This window comes from Falco rusticolus, chromosome 1 (genome assembly GCF_015220075.1).
Source record: "Falco rusticolus isolate bFalRus1 chromosome 1, bFalRus1.pri, whole genome shotgun sequence".
In the NCBI taxonomy this organism is placed as follows: Eukaryota; Metazoa; Chordata; class Aves; order Falconiformes; family Falconidae; genus Falco; species Falco rusticolus.
Window position 1 is genome coordinate 84,897,587 of NC_051187.1, and position 21,816 is coordinate 84,919,402.

At 39.0% G+C, this 21,816-nt stretch overlaps 2 protein-coding genes across 3 annotated transcripts in view; one reads left to right on the top strand and one right to left on the bottom strand.

Annotated features, from left to right (window-relative positions):
* Positions 1–21,816, bottom strand: part of CTNNA2 (catenin alpha 2) — a 515,202-nt gene that overhangs the window by 150,575 nt on the left and 342,811 nt on the right. The window lies entirely within an intron of this gene.
* LRRTM1 (leucine rich repeat transmembrane neuronal 1) lies at positions 11,513–14,761 on the top strand. Its single transcript, XM_037387533.1, has one exon. The coding sequence runs from the start codon at positions 12,416–12,418 to the stop codon at positions 13,979–13,981; it is 1,566 nt and encodes a 521-aa protein (XP_037243430.1). The 5' UTR covers positions 11,513–12,415; the 3' UTR covers positions 13,982–14,761.

The following is a 21,816-nucleotide window of genomic DNA, read 5'->3' on the forward strand; positions in this document are numbered from 1 at the left end:
TGAGAAACAAGCCACTTAGCTGCAATAGACCCAGGACCTATATATAAACCAAAAGTCAGTTTTCTGAGGTTCTTGGGATCCTTTCCAGAGATGAAACAGGCACCCAAAAGAGATTTAATTACCTTGCTCACTAATTTGTTACATAAAAATCAGTCAGGCTTAAATGGACGAATATTCCACTTGTCCTATATGAGCATAATTTATTTTAATACTGTTTCTGTGAAGTAAAAATGTCCATAGACTGATCCAGTCTGGGTTGAAAATCAAGGTTTTTACTAAACCAATAAAAGCATGAACATCTAAATCTGGCCTTAAACATTGCTCTGCTTTAGAACTTTTTGCAGTTTATTTTAAACAATAAATGTTTGTATCTGTATAGGTAAGACCTAGTATCAAACTGCATCACTGCTGTTACAGACAGTGGCAGTTCAAAAGTTTCTTACGCAGTTACTGAAAACTCTCTAAGGATGAAGGAGGTAAACAATCACAACACAGCCTGAGAAGCAGCATGCACTCTTCTGAATTTAGATCTGTATTTATTAAAAAAAAAATGAAAATAAACATTAACTGCCCCTCACTGCACCCCTTTTTAACCATCAACCACAAAATAAAACCTTGCTTCACACAGTGGAAGTGATTTGAAAATTAAACTACAGTCTGGATGCAGGGAGAGAGAGAAAGGATGCTCTGTGTGACTGTTATTATCGTTAGCCTCCATCCCAGGAAGAGCAAGCACAATCTTTTGTGCCTGTTGTTGATGTCTGGCATTCATTCACAGAGAGATGCTTTGTTTTATGTGTTCACATTCTACAGGCAAGTATTTAAGTTGTGAAAGTCAGCAGAGGAAAATGGAGAAACAGACTCCTCTGCACTGATGCTTTGGTAATAGAGTTGGTAGGACAGAATAAAAGCAGGAAGAGAGCAGGCCGAGTACAGCAGCAAGAGGGGGAACCTCAGAATATTCTCATGTATCATACAATGCCTTAACCCCACACGAGGCGTACCTACGTACATCATTATCAAGTTGACAAAGAAATATCATTTGCAACTTTTAAAAAGTCCGATCAAGTATTTACTGTGCGTCGCAAAAATAAACACTTGAACATTAACGACAGGGAGGTACAGACTATATGCTTTACAGTCAAACCATCAAACTTAGAGCCAGTATGCTATCTTTGCAGCCAACCCATTCACTTATTTCACATAAAAAGAAGTTTTGGGTACTAATCCTTTTTATGAAAACTCCTAAAATATTTTTAAAAGTTATGGGGGAATCAAGATGTGCTTTATGATCCAGGAGGATTGGTGCTTACAGGCCTCTTTATTTTTTTTCTTTTTGGTACTGTCTGAGTTCGGCTCAGATACTATGTGGTGATTTCAATAAAAGTAAGATTGAATCAATATTCTGTGAAACTCGTAGCCATTTGTATAGATGGGGGGGGGGGGTGGACACAGAAAATATTACTAGTCTGAATGGAGAATAAATGTCAAGAAGACTGGAGTTGCCATCTACTGGAGTGTGCAAAGAATGACAACTGACATGCAAAAACCCTGAACGGAAAGCGTCAGTCATCACAGTCTATGTACGTTGCCTATTGCTCCATAATGACATAAAATAAACCAAAATAAAATAAAATAAAATAAAATAAAAAATCAAGTACATCTCCAAAGACAAGGCACTATTTCCCCACTCAGCTTTTGAGAAGTCAGAACATGCACGAGGAGGCTATGCTAAAACCAGCTCATTTGCCTACATCTTTTATCTACATTCAGCAAAAGATTATATTTATCACTTCTCATCAGAACACAGATAATTTCACTTTTCAGCTTCAAAAGAACAAAACCATGCCAGAATCTGAAAAGGAAAGCATGGTAAATTCTTCAAATATGAGCATTTAACCACCACTTTTTAACACAGGATAATATTACAGAGTATCTTCAGCTGATGAAACACTGACAAACATAACAAAAACCTTCTTAGAGTTGCTTATCATCAAAGCCAATTACTCCACATTCACTGTGAAGTTCCAATAATGTGTAATAATTCATATGCAAGAAAAAAGAATTCACTCTTATGTTTGTAGATGATCTAAAGTAGAATTTTTATTTCCTACATACAGGTCTTATAAAAGACCAATTATTGACATAAGCAAATTAATAAAATGTTTACAACTGGACAGACAAACCAGACCTCTCCAGGCAGTTCAGAGGAGAAAAGATAGCAGGAACATCCTTAAGGTTCTGTGAATGAAATTATACAGAATTAGCAGGAGACATGATTTCGATGACAGCTACAGCCTGGAATTTCAGTGTATCTGTGGACATAAGCACATCCCACCTCACAGGACCAAAACCGATTTAAAATCTATACACGTACACTGGAATTTTTTGAAAGCAGTTTAATATTTTCTCATATTTAGTGAAGATTTTTATTAGTCTTTTACAAATGTAAAGTATGAAGTGACTGGACAGAAGTATCTGACATGTGAACTACGTTATTATGATTAATGGAGTTCATACATAAAGGGTTGTTTCTCTGGGAAATGTCCGATTGAGTAATTACTGGAATTAATCCCAAAGGGCTTTAGAAAACTTTCTGCCTGGTTTCAAGTCACATTTTTATCACATTTTTCTTTTGACTAGAGGGCAATCTTAAATTGCAGTTTTAAGTAAAACAAGTACTGTAAGCAATTAATCAAGTATTATGAAAAAATATGTATTTCTTTAATAGTCCTTGAAAGCAGCTAATTCACTTTTTACCCTCATCTCTAGGCAATACAGCAAGATCCAATCAATAAGTAAACTGGTTTTTTTTCTGCCTCTGAAAGAAATAGTATACTGTCCCCGTTTTTCATGCATCAGGTTAGGTATAGAGTATCCTGGAATTCATATACTGGAATATTACTGGCAATATTATTAGACATAAATAAAGAAATATGAAAGTATTGTTTGGTCTTTTGGATTTCTTAAATCTAATCAGTCTTTAATGGATACAACGGTGCCAGAAAATCCAGAAAGTCAGAGAACACATCTCAAAAGACTCAGAGCTGACTGTGTTTCAGGGAAGTATCCCAAGGTCAGCATTACTTTGCAGTGCTGCAGATGCATCCAAGAGGCTCCGTGGGCTGTCAGACTGAGGACGAAGAAAAAGCAGTAGGTATCAAAGGTGGTGGGGGTGGGGGGGAGGGGGGTGGGGTTGTTGGGGTTGGGGTTGGTTTGGGTGTTGGTTTGGGTTCCCCCCCCCCCCTTGATAAATGCTTTTATAACTGCTGTCAATATCATTTTCATTGGGCAGAAGGTAAAGAAGCAAATACCTTCCATTTCATCCCTCTGGCACTAGGGAAGCATTTTCCCACTACATTTTCAATGTCTTCTAATGCCCACTGCCTTCATGGCCCTCATGGCCATGAAAATAGCTAGAAGTGACCTCTGCTGACCTAATGTCAGGGTATAGTCCAACCTCAGCTAGCAAAAAAGGCTGCAGAAAGACATCGTGAGCAAACCTCAGCTGTATAGATGATGTATCTGGGAGCATTGTAATTCATTTATTCTTGTCCAACAATTATTGCCTCGAACACCCAAGCTGTGTTGACTATTATCATAGTCATTAGGACACAGCAAAAGATAGTCCATGCTGGGCATTATGCAGGGACATAGGAAGAGACAATCCCTGAAATTAAGAGCTGAAAACAGAAAAGAAAACCCTAGGTGTAGGAAGAACAAGGACATAGAACAAGCAAAAACCCAATATACAATTAGAATAAGCAAAGCAAGGATGAGGACACATAGTATTGCTTCCAGGAATTTTTTGGTTTTTTGTTTGTTTGTTTGTTTTTAATAGCTAGGTATCTTTAATGCCTCTGCTCAGGCACTGCTCAATCAAGTTTTTAAGTACAGAAACAATGCCTATTTGCCATTCTCACTCCCCTTCTGATCTCTGTGGGCATACCTGGCAATCACTATCACTGCTTCCCTAACCACCTTTTGTCCCCTACCTGCCCATTCCCCAAATGGGCCCCATCCAGCAACGGCCAAGGCGATGCCAGTAGGGATTCTGGGGGCTGAGGGATGATGCTGGGAGAAATTTGGGAGCAGCTTCTCTGCCCATCATCCACAGGGCTGGCAGGAGAAGAAGAACTGCTGTACGACATGCTGTGGAACATGAACCCTGACAACATGCTGTGTTGGGCGTGAACCCACAGCCCGCACTTATAGACCACAGAGAAGTTTCATAGTTCTGGAGTTTCACACCAATGATTTCCCCCATTTTTAGGACTGCTTTTAGGAACGTTACTGATGTAATCATGAAGAATGGTTATTCTTCCACAGCCACGCATGAAACATACAGCACCCACTTAAACGCATAAACACCTTTTCATAGACAAAAATCTCTGAATAATGGGGAAAGAACTACAATATATCTTGAGCCACAGGCATTTCACAGATCCTGACCTTTGATTTTGATTTAGAGGCTTTAACTAATAAAGCTTGGCTCTATACCAAATCTGAAGAAGAAAATCAAGCACACTCTTGTCAAATTATAATTAATTTGCACTACAAAAAAAAAAAAAGAGCAGAAGCCAAGTGTTCTTTAAAAATTGTCTCTAGAATTCAAAACACACAGTAAAATGTTCTGTATCTTGAGAAACAGGCTGATCTTTTCCTGTCTTTTCAAGTTGATTATGCATCTTTCCACTCATTTACAACATAAATTGAGTCTTAGGAAACAATAAGCTCTTCATTTTACATGAACATTAAAGATTCAAAATTAGAGCAGTAGGAGAGGAAATATGATTCTGAAATGTATCTGAAGTAAACCCTACAGCTTTGTTACTATTTGCCCCCCAAATCTACTGTTTCACCTTTAAAACCATATATAATGTGAGGGTAATTTACATGCATATTATTGTACATCTGTTGAGAATGTGGTTCACATATGCTTTCTATAGCTCTGCAGCTAAATTCAGGATCTTTGGATACGTTACCAGAATTTACTATACCTTTCCATACATTTATTGAGAGTAAAGGAGCAACACAACGTTTTGATTACACTGTACATTTCTTCCTTATAAGACATAAAAAGTCTTTAGCACAGACATATAAATATATTGAAATAAAACTGAAAAAGAGTCAGAAAGGCACATTTCAAAGGCTGCCATTGGATCCCACAAAATTAAATCAGCTATTGAGCAGGGCTGGGTTTCTATGATTACACATACACCACACACAAACCACCCACACCATATGCAACCATTCAATATTGCCCCAGTATTTTTAAGTGGGTCTTGTTTTTTGGTTTTTTGGTGTGTGTTTTGGTTTTTTTTGTCGTTGTTGTTGTTTGTTTTTTTTAAAAAAAGGTCAGGTTATTCTCTTTCTTTTAGATGGTATGACTATCTTTTGTTATGCCTTTAAACGTGTCCTTCTGAGACTCCTGACCTGTGGTTATTTCTCTTAGACATTACATCAGTTGCAAATAATACGTAATGAAGTCATAAATATTTCAGGTAGTCAACAAACCGTCGCTTTAAGTTTGCAAAAATCACAATGACTTCTATCAGAAATCTGAGTCCTCAGCCTGGTTTCTGCATTATTACTTCTGCGTATGAGCTTATGATTCAGATTCCCTCTAATCTCCCAATAAGATGCAATACACAAGCAACCAGGATTTTGAACATTTTATCCTGAGTTTTCCCTTCAGATTATGAATATCATCAGAACAGAAGGACAGAAACGTAAAAATCCTGCCTTCTCTATCTACCAAAATATACCAAGACGCACATCTAACTGAAAATAATACAGTCTGCCAAAGATCTAATTGCCTGTTTTCTATAGACGCTCTGCTACAGTCCCACATCTATTTCTATGCCTACACAACCTAGCTCATATTGTTCAGGTCTTCAGTAAATCCAGGAGTAGGATCTGAGAACATTTCAGATTATATTATTTCCAGGTAACATTATCGAAAAGCAGAACTTCCCTGTAAAACAACCCCTTCAGAGTTAGGTCAAATGGTACCCTCTGTGATGGAAGAGAACTCAGTAAGTCTTTATTCCATTTCAAAATACTAGTTTAGCCCTGACTTTACCACCAACCTATATGTTCTGAAATAATATATCTACAAAGGCGAGCATAAGGTTTGTTGTCTTTTCTGACTGTGCTTTAAAATACATTTGGAAAGGAGCAAAGGAAAGGGATTAAGAACGACAAATTGTTTAATACTGAAAAGAACAGATTTTCTGCTCAGGGAAAATTTTCCAAGGGTTGTTCATCCATTTGTAAAAAGACTTTCCAGGAGACTGCCAGGAACAGCTTTTAACTTGTTCATCCTAGCTTTTAATAATTGATTTAATAAATTCCTCTCAATTCTCTTTACTTCCTGTGCCTTGAAAGGCTAAAAAGTGTTTACTGCCACTAAAGTCACGTCATTGATAAAAAGTGTGAACTGTTTTGCATCAGGAAGGCTATCCCAATGTAACACGGATGACCTCCCTACAGCAAGAGTTTGCTGGCATGGTTATACCTGCATCCCCAGGTGGGACTTGACAGCTTTCTGAGCAACACAAGTTATTTTGGGGAAGGACACGAGTTGTCAATAAGTAATGGATACATGATGGGTTTATGGCCATAACTGGTTTGGCTACAGGGGAGGTTTTCACAATCCTAGCTAACCCTGCTGTTCTGTCACTCTGCAGTGTAGTCATGGTTGAACCATCATCCAACCTCTCCCAAGCTTGATGAACCTGAGTAAATACACCCAGATAAACCAACCAACCAACAAGAGATGCAGTGGCGTCACCAGTCATCTTAGATTAGCTACCTCCATGTAAGGACCGAATCCTTTCAGTAAAAAGGAGCCTTAAAACACAAATAAAAGAATTTAGCACAATATTATTAATAATAAAAAATCCTTACAGATGAACTATCAACAGTAGAAGAGCATAAAAGTGTATAGATAAGCTCTGACCCTCTTTATTCTTAAGCTAATTGGAAATCAATTACAGTTCATTCCCTGGCACCTCCAGGAATGCTTGGGAAGGTCTTGAGACAAACCTTTCTGAAGTGTCTAGCTTTGCATTTCTGAAGGTGGAACTAATTGATTTACAATTAAATATGACTAACTAAATCCTTTACAACTGTTAATCATTGCACTCTACACATACTTCCTCCAAGACTTCCCAAGACATTTTGAGAGAGACAAATCAGCAAGAGTTAATTGAAAACCAAGTTTTAAATTTCCAGTTTCCCTAAAACCCGGGAGTTCCAACAACCTGGTAACTTGACTGTAACACACCAGTCTTTGCTTAACCAAGATGCTACATGACCTTCAGCAATGTGTTGATTAATCAGAAAAAGATAGTTTTTACTTGTTATCATTTTTCCTTTATACCTGGACATTCACAACCAATAACACTGCCTACAGTTTTGACAGCATGTCCAGAAATCCATAGGCAATTTCACAGATACTTAAGAGAGTCAGTAATTCTTTAGCTTATTCAAGTAGTCTACCAGTAATAAACAGAGAAGAGAGACACTTCATCTAACCACTGATATATTTTCCTAAAAATTGACATTTCCACACAGCACTGACAATTCTGCAGATAGGTCTCTTCTGTGAGTGACTTTATAGAGCTATACATGACTACCTGCTATTGAATGTGGCTGCTGATGAGAACGGAATGACTGCTATGAGAGAGAAAAGCGTTTATCACATTGTCAGAAACAATAAGGTGATTTAAACAAGAATATCTATTATTTAAAGGTAGTAACAAATCCAATGTTTCCGTTCTGCACTAAAAGAAATTAATGGTAGTTATCACTTTGACATCTGGAGTCACCAGGAATATCTTGGTCCAAAGCTTGCATAATATAGTACATTTTTATATTTACTAAAAGACACGTTATATAGGTGATGGACTTCTTATCAGCTGAAACCCTAAATCCTACACAGAAGGAACATCCAGCCAAATGTCAGGGATGACTGAGATATAAATACCAGAGAAATAACAGATTTAATTTGCTTTACTTTGACTCACATCTTTTTCTTCCCTTTTCTGTTTTTAAATGTTTCCTTTATACAAAATGCCATGGTTCAGTGCCCTTGAAAATTAAAGACTACCATGTAAGGCCAAGGTTTGAGTCTGTCCATTCCTGAAAGGAAATTAAAGTCACCGCTAAAAGTCCCACTTCTTCTTATACCGATAGAAACCACTCAGAAAATACAAGGAAGAAATCTACTCAGTATTTAATTTACTGTTCTGTCCTTTTGTATTTTGCTGGTTAATATATTAAAAGATGTATATATGCATAGTTAGACAATAGTGGCCAGACTCTGATCTTACTCACTCTGTCCCAACCCCATCTGGAGTGGATAGCAAACTCAGGCAGGTTAAATATCTAGGCACAAACAGTAATGCCACTCAATACAAGGATTCAGTAAGAAGGAAACGATTCTGAGGCTACTTAAATGATATGTGATGTTAATCTGAACACAATATTAAAAATGTGTAGACTCAATACATTGCAAAATGTTTTCCTTTTTCAACCTGAACAATTTTGACAATCACTGCAGGGTGTTGTCAGTGAATTACGCTTGTCATGACTACAAGAAAGAGCTTCCCGGCTAAACTTTCTAAAATTTTACTCATGTTGTTCCTCTATAACCTACTTTACATTGATTTAATCAATCTCCCTTAAATACACACAAACTTAGTTTGCGCTTCTTAAAATGTTTTATAATAGCACATTTAATAAAGCTAATTTAAATCCATTAATTTATAGAGATTTGCCAGAGGCTTTGAAACTTCAGAAAATGTGTAAACTTAACAGTTTGGCTGTGATAACAGCTCAGACAGTGGAAATTAAGCCCTTTGCACTACAATAATGTTCAAAGTGGATTCCGAGTTTTATTGCAAAAGAAGTACATTTAAAGAACATAGAAGAAAACCAAACTTCCCCAAGATATTTCAGGGCTAAGACATATATTCACCCCAGTTAGTCTTTTCAGATCCATGTGCCACAGTTATTGAATTTGGTCACTGCCTCTGCCTCAGCATCACAGCCTCAAGTGTCTCATTTTAAGGCTACCTGGATTCTTTTTTACAAACAACTTTTGGACAAATAAGAGCAGAGTGCCTCATGCAATAGACCTCTGTCAGAGCTTCAAGGCAGTGTGCTTAGGGCCATTAAATCTGGGTCCCTAATTCTAGTTGTCAGTCTCCCAGCTGATGCTATATAGGTTTGCTACTGTCTACTCTTATTTCTGCCTCTGGAAACCAAATGATAATAGATTATATGCCAGTGTGGGAATAGGCAGATTGGTTAGGATCCAAGCTGTATCCCAGGTGACAGCAAGAAGCAGCAGTGAAAAAAAGTATTCAGCTCTTCACACTGATGTATCAAGGAGTTTCATCTCTACTAGAGGAATTCTTCACCTTATACATAGCATTTAGATGGTAACTAAGTGATCACTATCATCATCTGATTTGCAGAAAATGACAGTTTTCCTTGAAGACATAGCTGAATTTTTTAGGGCTACTGTTGCAGAATTCTCCCCAAACAGTGATATGGGAGAAGGCATTAAGACCTCCCCCATGAAGACTCATAGGGTTGCAGTCTTTTAAGGAATAGAACCTTATTGCTTTGAAGCTTTTTTTGGTATATATAAAGTTCGAGACACCTTTTTAATTTCCCCCTCCCCCTGCTAATTGCATGAAAATAGTCAGAAATGCAATCTGGAATACATTCTTGGAGAAGGTTTATGTAGACTCTTCTGCTTCAATGCTCTTTCTCTTGGTTCTGTCATTGCTCTCCTGCCTGCTTTTGTGTACTGAGAAACAGAATTAAGGTGTACTGCAACCAGTGGACACTTGCATAAACAGTCTGCTTTGAATAAAACAGTATGATCTTGGGAGAGGAAAACCACATTCGGCTTTCCTACTCAAATGCTAAAACGTAGAAAAGGTTCACATACTATTAAAGCATCACATTTTTGCTTTGAAACCACTGAAATGCAAGGGCTGTGAACAACAGAAAAATGTAAATAAACTGAATTGGGAGCATAAAAGCACATTGATCCCCAGGTTCTGACACCGCAAAGTGTTTTATATTTGTAATTTATTTAACACTTCTTTTGGCAAATACATTTGCAATTCATGTCCTTCCCACATTTTTATGCACGAGAGCTTAAGTTTTCCAGGACTCCTGTAAAGCAACTTTTACTGCACCAAATTACTGCATTTCTTGATCTCTACCAGCACACACTCGCAGCAGCCAGCCACACTCCGCTACAACGAACAGCTCTAGGATTTCACAGCTCTGCAACAAATCCTTCAGAAAGATATTTTTTTTTTTAATTAACATGATTGTGAAAAAGAAAGCAAAGGTAATGGTTTTGCTCTGCATCTAGCATCTCATAACTGACATCAACTTAAAATTAGCAAAATCTTCTGCAATGATTGTATTTCCATGTGAAACTTCTTCATAGAGAATTCATGCAGAATTGGGAGCTGTCAGCTTTGATTGCATTCACCAGCACACAGGCTTTAGACTCTATTTCATAATAGGAAAAGACAGCCAGCATTTTCCTGACAGAAGTATCATATATTTTTCATTCAGTAAAAATCACAGAGAACATCCATTGTCTATGCATTTCCCATAGAAAATGAGGGCTGCAAAAGATCAGGCAAGGATTTTGTTGGTACACGGACCAAAAACCAGCACAAGCTGCAAAACTTATTTACTGATTGGGTATTAAACCCTTTCTTTGCATGCTGCCGACATGTTCAGAGTAACCTATGCATTGATCTTTTTCCAAAAGCAAAGCAATCTTTATGCTGCAAGAATTATAATTTTGTGTGCCATAGTGTACACTGCAAAAAAAACCCAAAAAACAAAAAACCAACAATAAAAAAAAAAGCCTTTAGGAAAGGCACGTGCTGAACACACACAAAATATGCAGGATGGAAAAAGACCAAATGTAATTAAAGCTTATATGAAACCAGACATTCCTATTTGCAGAGCTCTGGCTGCATTTCTATGAGAAAGAATGCACAGAATTTCAAATCATGCTCTATTTAGACAATGTCAGAAGAAAAACACATTCCCCCCCCCCCCTCCCCACCACCGAGACCCCGACCCCAAGACTCCGAAATGCAAATCTCATCATCAGATTTAGAGAGAAAAAGCAATCCAAAGATACTGGTTTACATATTCCTTCCCAAACCAAGAAATCAAGTATCTCCCTCTCCCGGCTAATAGCTTATAAATTCAGACTTTAAACAAAAGCAGAAAAAAAAAAAGAAAAAAAAAAGAATCCTAATTCTCAAGCTTCCTACTTAGCACTGCCTCGCTCTTGATGATTTGTGCGGCTGTGTGTGCGTGCCTGTTTGAGAAATGGCGAGATAGGCTTAAAGTATTTTCCATTTCATCAAAGAGCATATATTACTTTCCTGGTTCGCTCAAATGTTGGTTTTATGCCCACCCCTTTTCAATCTGCCCATGTCTGAGATGCACAGTGCAGGCGTACAATCATGAGCAGCTTACGACACTCAGTGAACACTAGGTGCCTCTGCATGCTCTAGCAACATACTGCTCAACTGAAGGGAAGGGATTCTTGCTGTCTCTCTCTGCTCTAAGCATCACCTAACAAGCAAAGCGAACAAAGAATGGGAAATAAAGCTACCCTTAGCCGGTCAGTGAATGAATGGTAATCTCTCTATGGAGTAAAGGTTGTGCCGGTCAATGGTCGTTGCAAATGATGGACATTAAACAGATTGACAAATCCTGTGGAGTCGTTAGTAAAGAGTTTGGAGTTTTTTTCACGCCACAGTGTTAACTGCAGAGAAAAGGACAGAGGGAGAAGGAGAAGATCAAGCTCATGTACATAGTTCTGAAACTTGCAGGTCCTAGGAGTCAGCTAAAAAGCTAGCTGGACAAGCCTTTCGCTCTTTGAGCAGAAGCGAAGTGAGACATTGTGAGCTTGCCAGCCTTGCACAACATTGAAAGGGACTGAATCTGTAGCACAGAGGGGTCTTTTTTAGCTCTGCATATAATTAGTCCAAACACAAAGGAAGCAACTGAATGGAGGTTGTCACTCTCTGGAAAAGGGTGGGTAAGACACTTTTTAATTAAATTCTTTCATGAAGAAAGATTTTTTTTTTCCTTTGCTGCAGCATTTAACATGAACAAAATCACTATCATTTTACCTTTGAATCTCTGTGAACTTTAATGCTGCACAGCTCCTGCATGCTGTAAAGTGAAATATTTGCCTCTGTGTTTGTTCCGTTTGCTGTTTTGCTTTGGTTTCCTGGCTTTGTTTTGTTTTCTGTTTTCTTTTTTTCCCCTTAAATAAAATATGATGTAGACTTTGAAAAGATTCAATGGACATTCTCAAGCCTATTTGGAAATATTCTTGCTAATGGATTTCCTTCTTATTGGTCTCTGTTTAAACTGGCTGCTGAGGAAGCCCCCGGGGTTGATATTGTGTACGCTGGGTATCTTTTCTAAAATGCTTCCAGCCGTGAATAGTGGGTGTCCACAGCTATGTCGGTGTGAGGGCAGGCTTTTGTACTGTGAATCACTGAATCTTACAGAGATGCCTCGCAACCTGTCGGGCATGATGGGCTTGTCTCTGCGGTACAACAGCCTTTCAGAGCTGCATGATGGACAGTTCACAGGGTTAATGCAGCTCACGTGGCTCTATCTGGATCACAATCACATTTGCTCAGTGGAGGGGAATGCCTTTCAAAAATTGCGGCGAGTTAAAGAGCTCACCCTGAGTTCCAACAAAATAACCCAACTGCCCAACACCACTTTCCGACCCATGCCAAACTTGCGCAGTGTGGATTTATCATACAACAACCTACAGTCTTTGGAGCCTGACCTGTTTCACGGGCTGAGAAAACTGACAACTTTGCACATGCGGTCGAACGCCATCAAGTTCGTGCCAGTGAGAATTTTTCAGGACTGTCGCAGCCTGAAGTTTCTAGACATAGGATACAATCAGTTAAAGAGCCTGGCTCGAAACTCTTTTGCAGGCTTGTTCAAACTCACTGAGCTGCACCTCGAGCACAATGACTTGGTGAAAGTGAATTTAGCCCATTTTCCCAGGCTCATCTCCCTGCACTCCCTCTGCTTGCGAAGGAATAAAGTTACCATCGTAGTAAACACTTTGGACTGGATATGGCAACTTGAAAAAATGGATCTCTCTGGCAATGAAATCGAATACATCGAACCTCACGTTTTCGAAAGTGTACCTCACCTCAAATCCCTGCAGCTGGACTCCAACCGGCTGACCTACATCGACTCCCGAGTCCTCGACTCCTGGAAGTCCCTCACTAGCATCAGCCTCTCTGCCAATGCCTGGGATTGCAGCCGTAACGTTTGCGCCCTGGCCTCCTGGCTGAGCAACTTCAAGGGTCGCTACGACAGCAACCTGCTCTGTGCCACCCCCGAGTACGCGCAGGGCGAGGATGTTCTGGATGCCGTGTACGCTTTCCACTTGTGCGAAGACGTGGCAGACACAACCGGTGTCAACACCCTCTCCCCGGTAACGAACAACAGTGACCAAACGTTCAGCTACGGCTCTGCCACCGCCACGTATGACGTGCAGGACAGCGAAGGGGACCCAACCACATATGCCATCACCGTGACCATGCCCGGCGAGAACTCGGAGAACGCCGTTCAGATACACAAGGTGGTGACGGGGACCATGGCACTGATTTTTTCCTTCCTCATTGTGGTTTTGGTCTTGTATGTCTCCTGGAAGTGCTTTCCAGCCAGCTTAAGGCATCTAAGACAGTGCTTCGTAACACAGCGCAGGAAGCAGAAGCAAAAACAGACCATGCATCAAATGGCTGCCATGTCAGCCCAGGAGTATTACGTTGATTACAAACCCAACCACATTGAGGGAGCCCTGGTGATCATTAATGAGTATGGATCTTGTTCCTGTCACCAGCAGCCAGCGAGGGAATGCGAGGTGTGATTTTCCTTGGGGATTTAAACAGTGTGAAACCAAATAACAGCGTGCAGGCAGACAGTGGCACCGGGGGGTTGCTGTGCTTTGCTGGTGGTTTCTGACGCGTTCCTCTGCCGAAATTGTTAAGAGGGGCTGTCTAACAGACTTGACATTTTAGCTTTATCGTGTCTTAAAAACCTTCAGGACAGTCAATCTTAATATTTCATATGCTAATACTCCCTTTGAAGATCTGTCAATATTCAGGAATCTGAGAGTGTAAAAAGGTACAAATTATTGATCTTTTGTAAACTAAGAAAACTGTTTAAAATAAAAAAAAATAGCATTTACAGTTTTTACAGACTGGTGTATACTACATGAATTGTTCCCTGTATACAAAATGCAACAGTTTAACCTCTTTTTCTCTTCATACTGAGTGTTGAAATGAAAGTCTAGGAGCAAAGAAGCCACGTAAACCAGAAAGCTTAAAATTAACCAGATGGCTTCACATTGTAATTAGTACACATTCACTTACATCACGTTACTGAAGATATGAAGCATGACACTGGAATTATATTTTTGTTAATGTGCTACCTGTAACTGGATGTCCGTACAACAAGGAGCCAGTGCACCTCAGAAAGACTAAAGTTTTGACCGTGTCCATGGGACAGGATTTCTGAGGATTTTTAAGTACAGCTCACTTGTCAGTTGCTGTAAGATCCATGAAAACTGCATCATAACCCCTAAAAGTATTTTGTATCAAACCTGATCATATTGCAAAGTCTATTAAAGAAAAAAAACAAAACAAAACCCAACACACAACAAAACCTAAACAACTGAAACACTGCCAAAATGTACTCAAAAATTTCTTTAAAATAGAAAAGACCAAAAATAAAATATCTAAATGTAAGGGCCTTTACTAGCGTTTCCCATTTTTATGCCTGTTTTTGAGATATGCTAAGGGCAAAGAAACCCTTGCTTTGTGCTTGTGGTGCCATGGTGAATAGAGAAGAACAAAAACTATTAGGTTCTCGGTGGTGAAACCTGTGTGTCTTTCAAGAGTTAAACCTTGGCTGTAACACTGCCAGAGTAAGACAGAGAGTTATTAAAGCCTACTTCTGGGTCCTATAGTAAACTGCCAGCAAAGCCTGTCTCCTGTCCCTCACTTTCACCACCACCCTCACTAACAAAACAACTCTAAAATCTCTGCAGAGGCTGCAAGTATACGAACCCTCCTTACTAATGACTGATAAATGGAATCAATGGATATAAGCAGTGATTTAATAATGTAGAATCACACAGCTGTTTTATTTGACTGCCCTTAAATAAAGGATTCCTTTCTTCATATTTTGGATTTTTCATTCCAGTATGTGAGCAACCTTACTGACTGATCTTTTCAATAACTCCTCTCACACTAATGAAGATGAGGTAGTTTTTACCATTAGGCAGAGCATCTTGAGATTCTCTTCATACAGCATTACATGCTAATTAAATGTTACGGAGAATGAACTGGGTAACATTTCTATGCTTTGCACATATTTCTCCATCCTTAGGGTTACCACCGATAGAGGGAAAAAAAATCACAATTCTAACATATATTTTAATTTAACGTGGTTTTTCTCTTTTTTTATAGCATCAAAGTGCCACCTACTCTTAAAAAAAAAAATACAGCAGGCACAGAGCAGAAAATAGGCACAGATTAAACCATTTTTTTCCCTGCACAGGTTTTAGCCATTAATTTTGAATATAAAGAGTGAAGTTTAGATATTCATTTTTTTTCTGACTGACACTATTTTTAAGGAGTCGGAACTTATTTTCCTCTATTTGGTACACCTCATCCTGTTTTATATAAAATATGATGATAGTCTCTTCATCAAAATTTTTATTTACAGAGACTATAATGTCATCTGTGCAAGCAATGAGATTATGTGTTGGGAGAGGACTTTCCCCAGAAAAAAATTAATGAAAATCAACTGCTTTTTTACTCAGGCCACTGAAATTTCACCCACAGCTTTGAAACAAGCTAGCACTGTTAAAACGAGGCTTTTCTTTAAACAAATACACCTTTCAATTTCTTAAACCCACAAGGGCCTGATCCATCCTGAAACTCCCAAGTGACCTGAAGGGTTCAGTGTCCATGTCCAACCCCAGCAGTGAGGGCAGAGAGCAGGTACTGAGCCCCTCGTCTTCTTGGGTGCCTGATCGCATTTTAAGAGCAAATATTTTATACTGTGCTAACTGAGGGCCAAACTATAAGTATTTTCTCCATTAAACCCTTCTTTGAAAGCGATAGGGAATTTAACTGTGGAAAAATTGGCTCTCTACCTTTGGGCTACATTATATGTCCCTCAAATCAACATGCAGCACTGCAGCCAGAAGGACTGAATACAGCTAGCTGCCAGGAAGCCTCCAAAACCAACCAAGATTGTTAAAATATTGTCTGCGTATGGTAAAAAATAAATAAATAAATAAATAAAAAAAAATATATATGAACTAGCTTTATTTCTATAGTGAACCCCTGTTGCTATAAGGAAACATGTTAGTGCAGTCATGGTTTTGCCCCTGTAAATCTGATGCAAGACTGATAACATAAGCAATCATCCTGTGGTTGTATTTCTATGTATTTTTAGCATATTTGTGGGTTGTATTTTAAACACACCAGTGATTGCACCCCTCTGGAATTATTCCTGCTGTTTATTGGTGTTAGCAACCTCTAGCTACGTTTGCAAAGACGTGAGCAATTCTGCCTTTGGAATTTATTCACCTCTGTGCTTCATGCCTCGTGCACTGACAGCTCAAGTAAACTGAACAGAACATTTTTCTTTAAAGCTGCAGTGATCTGCTCAGTGAGACCTGATTCCGGTATTGCCTGTTGCCATTTCTCCTAAAGAGAGGTAACGACCACCAATGAGCTGCCACCCTTAGCAGGATGATGGGTGGATCCCCATATAGAGCACAGCACTTATTAAACTTCAGAAATTGACATATTTAAAAATCTTCATGCAGAAATCTTTTCTAAGGGTAATATCTACTAGAGACAACCTCCTAAGGATCTCCAGAGGATGTCTGGTGATCTCGATACCCTCTGAAGATTTACTGGTGGAAACAGGGGTGTCACTGCTATTACACGGCATGAAGGTACTCTGCAGGGTGCCCACAATTCGTCTGAAAGTTTACATGAAACGTATGTGGATAATCGAGAAATAAAAGATCATTTGAATCCAGTTATTGCTAATCCAGTTATTCATCTTGCTTCAGGCTGCTTGCATTGGTGTATATGAGAATTATTATATTTGTACTGCATTTGTGGCAACTGCAGGGAGAAATTTTCTGTAACTCTTTCTTCCAAACTTCTTGTTCACCAACTGTCCAGAGATAAGTCATTCCCTCTCTTTTGATGCCCTAATTCTGGCTTATGAAATGGCTCCAAAATCAAAAGGAAGAAGAAAAATAAAAGATGCTTTTGGGGTTAGTTGTGGCAGTTTTTTGTTCAGGAGATGCTTGGGAATATCAAAGGAAAGAAGATAATTTTAATATTCTCCTTTTAATGTTCTGTTTAATAGGACTAATCTCCCCTTTATAATTAGGCAATTAACATTATTTTCTTTATATTTAAGTGTCTTTTAATGTACAAGACAGGGTGAAAGGCAAGCAAAAGACCTACCTTTGTTAAGGATGGTTAACACCACCAGCATTATAAATCTCTAATATGCAATCTCCTGCTGCTAACATAAATACACACTCACAGTGCACCCAGTGATGAAGGAAGTGTTGCTGTGTATGTTTGAATGTATATAAGGGATGATTTATTTTCCTTTCTGTCTTTTTTCCTTCCTTTCTGTACTACTTAAGAAAAAAAAGAAAAAAAAAGTTATTTGAAACCACAGCATCAATGCTAATGTGCCACATTCTGTTTCTGGCCTGAATATATAAAATACAAAGAAATCCTGTGTTAAAGCTGCAAATTCCCTCCTTTACCTTGCTGTTTGAGTACCGCAGAGGGTGAGACCAAGGGGACGACCTGTTCTGCCCAGCGCACAGCAATAGCCAGGCGCTCGGTACCAATCTAGATGCAGTCCCATTCCTGCTTCATAACCGCCTTGCATATGCGTGCCAGAGAAAGATCATTAATGACACCTAAGGATATTTTTGTATGCTTTTAATATGTTCTGTAGGTTTTTATGACTAAGTCACTGAGGGAAACTTCAAATGAGCCTATTTGATAATTTTCTTTGGTTCTGGTAAAAAAGCCCCTCGTTTGCTTTGGAGATAGACTAAATTTGTTTCTTGGATGAGTCTCGTTCTGCATAAACAGCAAAAAAGACACTTGGAACACCCCTCCCCTTCCCCCCAGCTTCTCCAACGGTATGCAGAATGGCAAATAAGAAGGAGTATTTAATCAGGAACCTTATTTCCAGTGCTGTAACAATAAAATAAATTAAGAGGAGACAAAAGATGAGAGAAAAGAGTGGGACAACGACATCTGAATCAGGTTGTCACTGGATTCTTTTGCCTTTTCTTTTTCAAAGATGGTAAGTCTGAAGGACTAGCACAGATGAAAAACCAAGACTGAAGGTGGGTGGAGAAAGCAGTTTTAAAAACTGTGCAAGCAGGGATGAAACAGCTTCTGGAAAGGAGGGTACAACACTAAATAGCTTCATTGAACAAGAGAGAGAAAAGGAAAGGGTGAAGGGACAGGATGAAAGGGAAGACAAGAGCTGGTGAGAAGGCAAGCGGACCGCCATGCACACATGGGAAATGCAATTTTTCAGTGCCTTCACCTCCCATGTCAGGACCGTGGCAAGGACAACAGCAGAGATTTAAGAAAGATACCAAGCATCTCTCTCTCTCTCTCTCTTTTTTTCTCTCCCTGTCTTTTCAAACTCTCAGTCACACACACACTCATTTACTGAGGCACGGACAGACGCGCTTTCCCAAGCACACGCACGCAGCCACGTCATTTCCTCTGCCACCTCCTGTTCCCTGGCAGCACAATGTCCCCCTCATCCATCATTTTGTTCACTGAACTCCAGCACTATGCTTCTCCCACTAATTTTTTTGGCTGGACTTCTTAGCTATCCTAGTCGCAGTTCACCACGGACTTTCTAGAAAAACAGAGGTTTCTACCCAAAATATCTCTTTTTTCTTTTCCCCCCATCCCTCAAGAAACCCTCATCTACAGAGACGGGTGATCTTGAGCAACAGCAGATTCTCCTACTAATTATATCCACACTCATTCTCCCTCCTATTCAGCTTTCATATTCATATCTATTAGGACAAACAGATCTGAGATATTTTTGCTGTGTTCAATTTATCATTATGCACCAAGGTTATACTTTTCCTTGACCTGCTCAACCCAGTCTAATATTAACAAATTGAGCATTTATACGGGTTCCTTTCCAAGCATGAAGCTTATTAGGAATTTAGGAAATACTGGTGATTTAGAGATTAACCTTTCATATAATTACTGACATAAACCAGAGCTATTAAGGTATTAGAAACACCTATTCAGAGTATGTTCTATGTAAAAAAAATTAAAATAAAATTAAAAAAAGTATCACATTTAGAGCCATGCGAACGACTTTCCATTCCAGCCAATTTTATGGGTTTTTTTACAGCAGAAAAACCCAGTGAAAAGAAAGGAGTAAGCGCAGTCTACCTCTAAAGTTACGTAAAGGAAAGCAAGGCTACAAAAATATTACAGAAACCAAGCAACAATCTTCTGCTGGCAAGACACAGCTTGTAATTGGGTGGGTGGCTGTGAAGATCCGAGCCGAGTGCTGCAGAGCACTGTAATTTTATTGCAGTGTGTCTGCTTTAAAGCGAACATATTTGCTATGAAATCTGTATTTCTGTGAGAACAGGGCAATTGTTTTTGTTACAAAGCTAAAGTCACTTGTTGGCATTCAGACCCAATTATTCAGCCTTTAAAGCAATTACTGTTCTTATTTGCCTTTGCTGGTGTGATAGTTGGGTGAGGCAGTCAAATGTAACAGGCTGCACTGAGAGGAGTTTGAGTTCAAAGTACCCAGATTTGCATTACAAGAAAAGAAATTCAGTCTAAAACAAACACCAGCTTTTCACCTTTCCTCCATTTCTCCTTTTCCTGAAAATCCAAATATGTTCATCACTTATAGAAATTAGAGCTAATTGGCAGTGGCTGAAGGATAATATTATGTGTCTGTGCTTGGCAAACAGCACCTACTATTCTGCTAAGGCACTTTTTTATTTTAAACCATTTCGCTGCTCTCATGTTCTTCACATCCTCAGCAGACACAGTAACTACCGCCAGAAAGATGTCTTTCAACACGGGTGCCATGGGAACATGACCAATTTGGTTCCATTTCTGAGCTAACAAAGACTAAGTCCAAGATTTCAAAGGTAATAGGTAAGTATAAAAATCTACTTCATCACTGAATTTCCATTTCTAGCACAGCAGATTTCTCTGACTGACATGGTTAGACACTAAGCCCAGTCATTCATTTATTGCAAACTTTGCTCTCCCTTTCTCATGACATATCTTTCTCCCAATAATAAACCAGAGCACAACACCAGAGAGAGGACTAGAAATTGTATTTTCAGTAAAATCTGAGATTAAAAAATATATGCATGGACATATCAAATTGATTTAAGGGTTTATCCAATGAAGGCAATGCAGCTTATACATACACCAAATCTCCCTGCAGTAGCACACCTCTGTACCCTAGTGGTTACAGTAAAGTATGAACAAGCATCATCCTAATAGTTGGGGTACTTCAGACTGAAAGCAGGTCTCTGAGTATCACTTGAAATAAATACTTTCCCTCTATTTTTTATCCCTTCTTACCCACTCTCCCATATGTCATTCCCAGAAGCTCGCAGGCAGAATGAATTAAAAGCGAGGGGAGAAGGGGAAGAGGAAACCCTGAAAATTTCAAACTAAACTGCAAGAACAGTCCACAGCTATTGAATTCCAGAGGTTTTGATTCTTTTAACAACTGCCAGCCCTTTGAAACACATCTGCTATCAACCCTCTCTGCAAGATGAGAGGTAAAGTGAGCTCCCGGGAGTAAACCTGAATCTGTCTCTGTAGTTCAGCGCCTCTGTTGACAGACTGGCTTGCTAAGAGGGCCTGGTAAATATTAAATAACGTTAATAATAATGAGATAAACCACCTAGGGATTTTTTTCCCCCTCTCTTTTTTTTTAAACTTGGCTCTGTACTAAAGTTTATCTTGACAGAAAATTTACTTCTCTGATCCAGATTATTTCCCAAAGCAATTTTTTCAACAGCAAACAGAAAACTGTGGCTGCCGCTGAAAGGTTTGCAATCCTCATGTTAAAGAGGCCACTGCATGTCAAATGTTTACCTTAATTTCATGTAAATGTCACTCCATATTGGACATTCTGTATTTCTTTACCAGCATATGCAGCTTTAGTGGTGGGCTTAGCAGTGTTCAGTTAACGGTTGGACTTCATCTTTAAGGTCTTTTCTAACATGAACTATTCCATGATTCGATGATTCACAGACCTTCCCCTTGTGCCGTAACTGCCTTTACAAACAGCCCAATGCTACTGTCAGATCAAATTCCCAAACAAGAACTGGATGTAATGAATTTATTATGTCATTGCTGTAGTTTAAAAAATTGAATGTGAATCCTATAGCCTGAAAGACAAAAGAAATACTGGAGACAATATATGAGTAGAAGAAATGCATCTGGCATAGGCTCTATGGGGGAAAAAAACACACCCAAAATCAAACACAAAGTGGGACAAAGCTTAAGTTTGCAGAAGGTGGAAAGCATTGAGCATCAACTCCAAAAAGGTGAATTACATGGGGTAGAGAAAAACACTGCTAAAAAAATAAAGGGGAAAATTGAAAAGGGG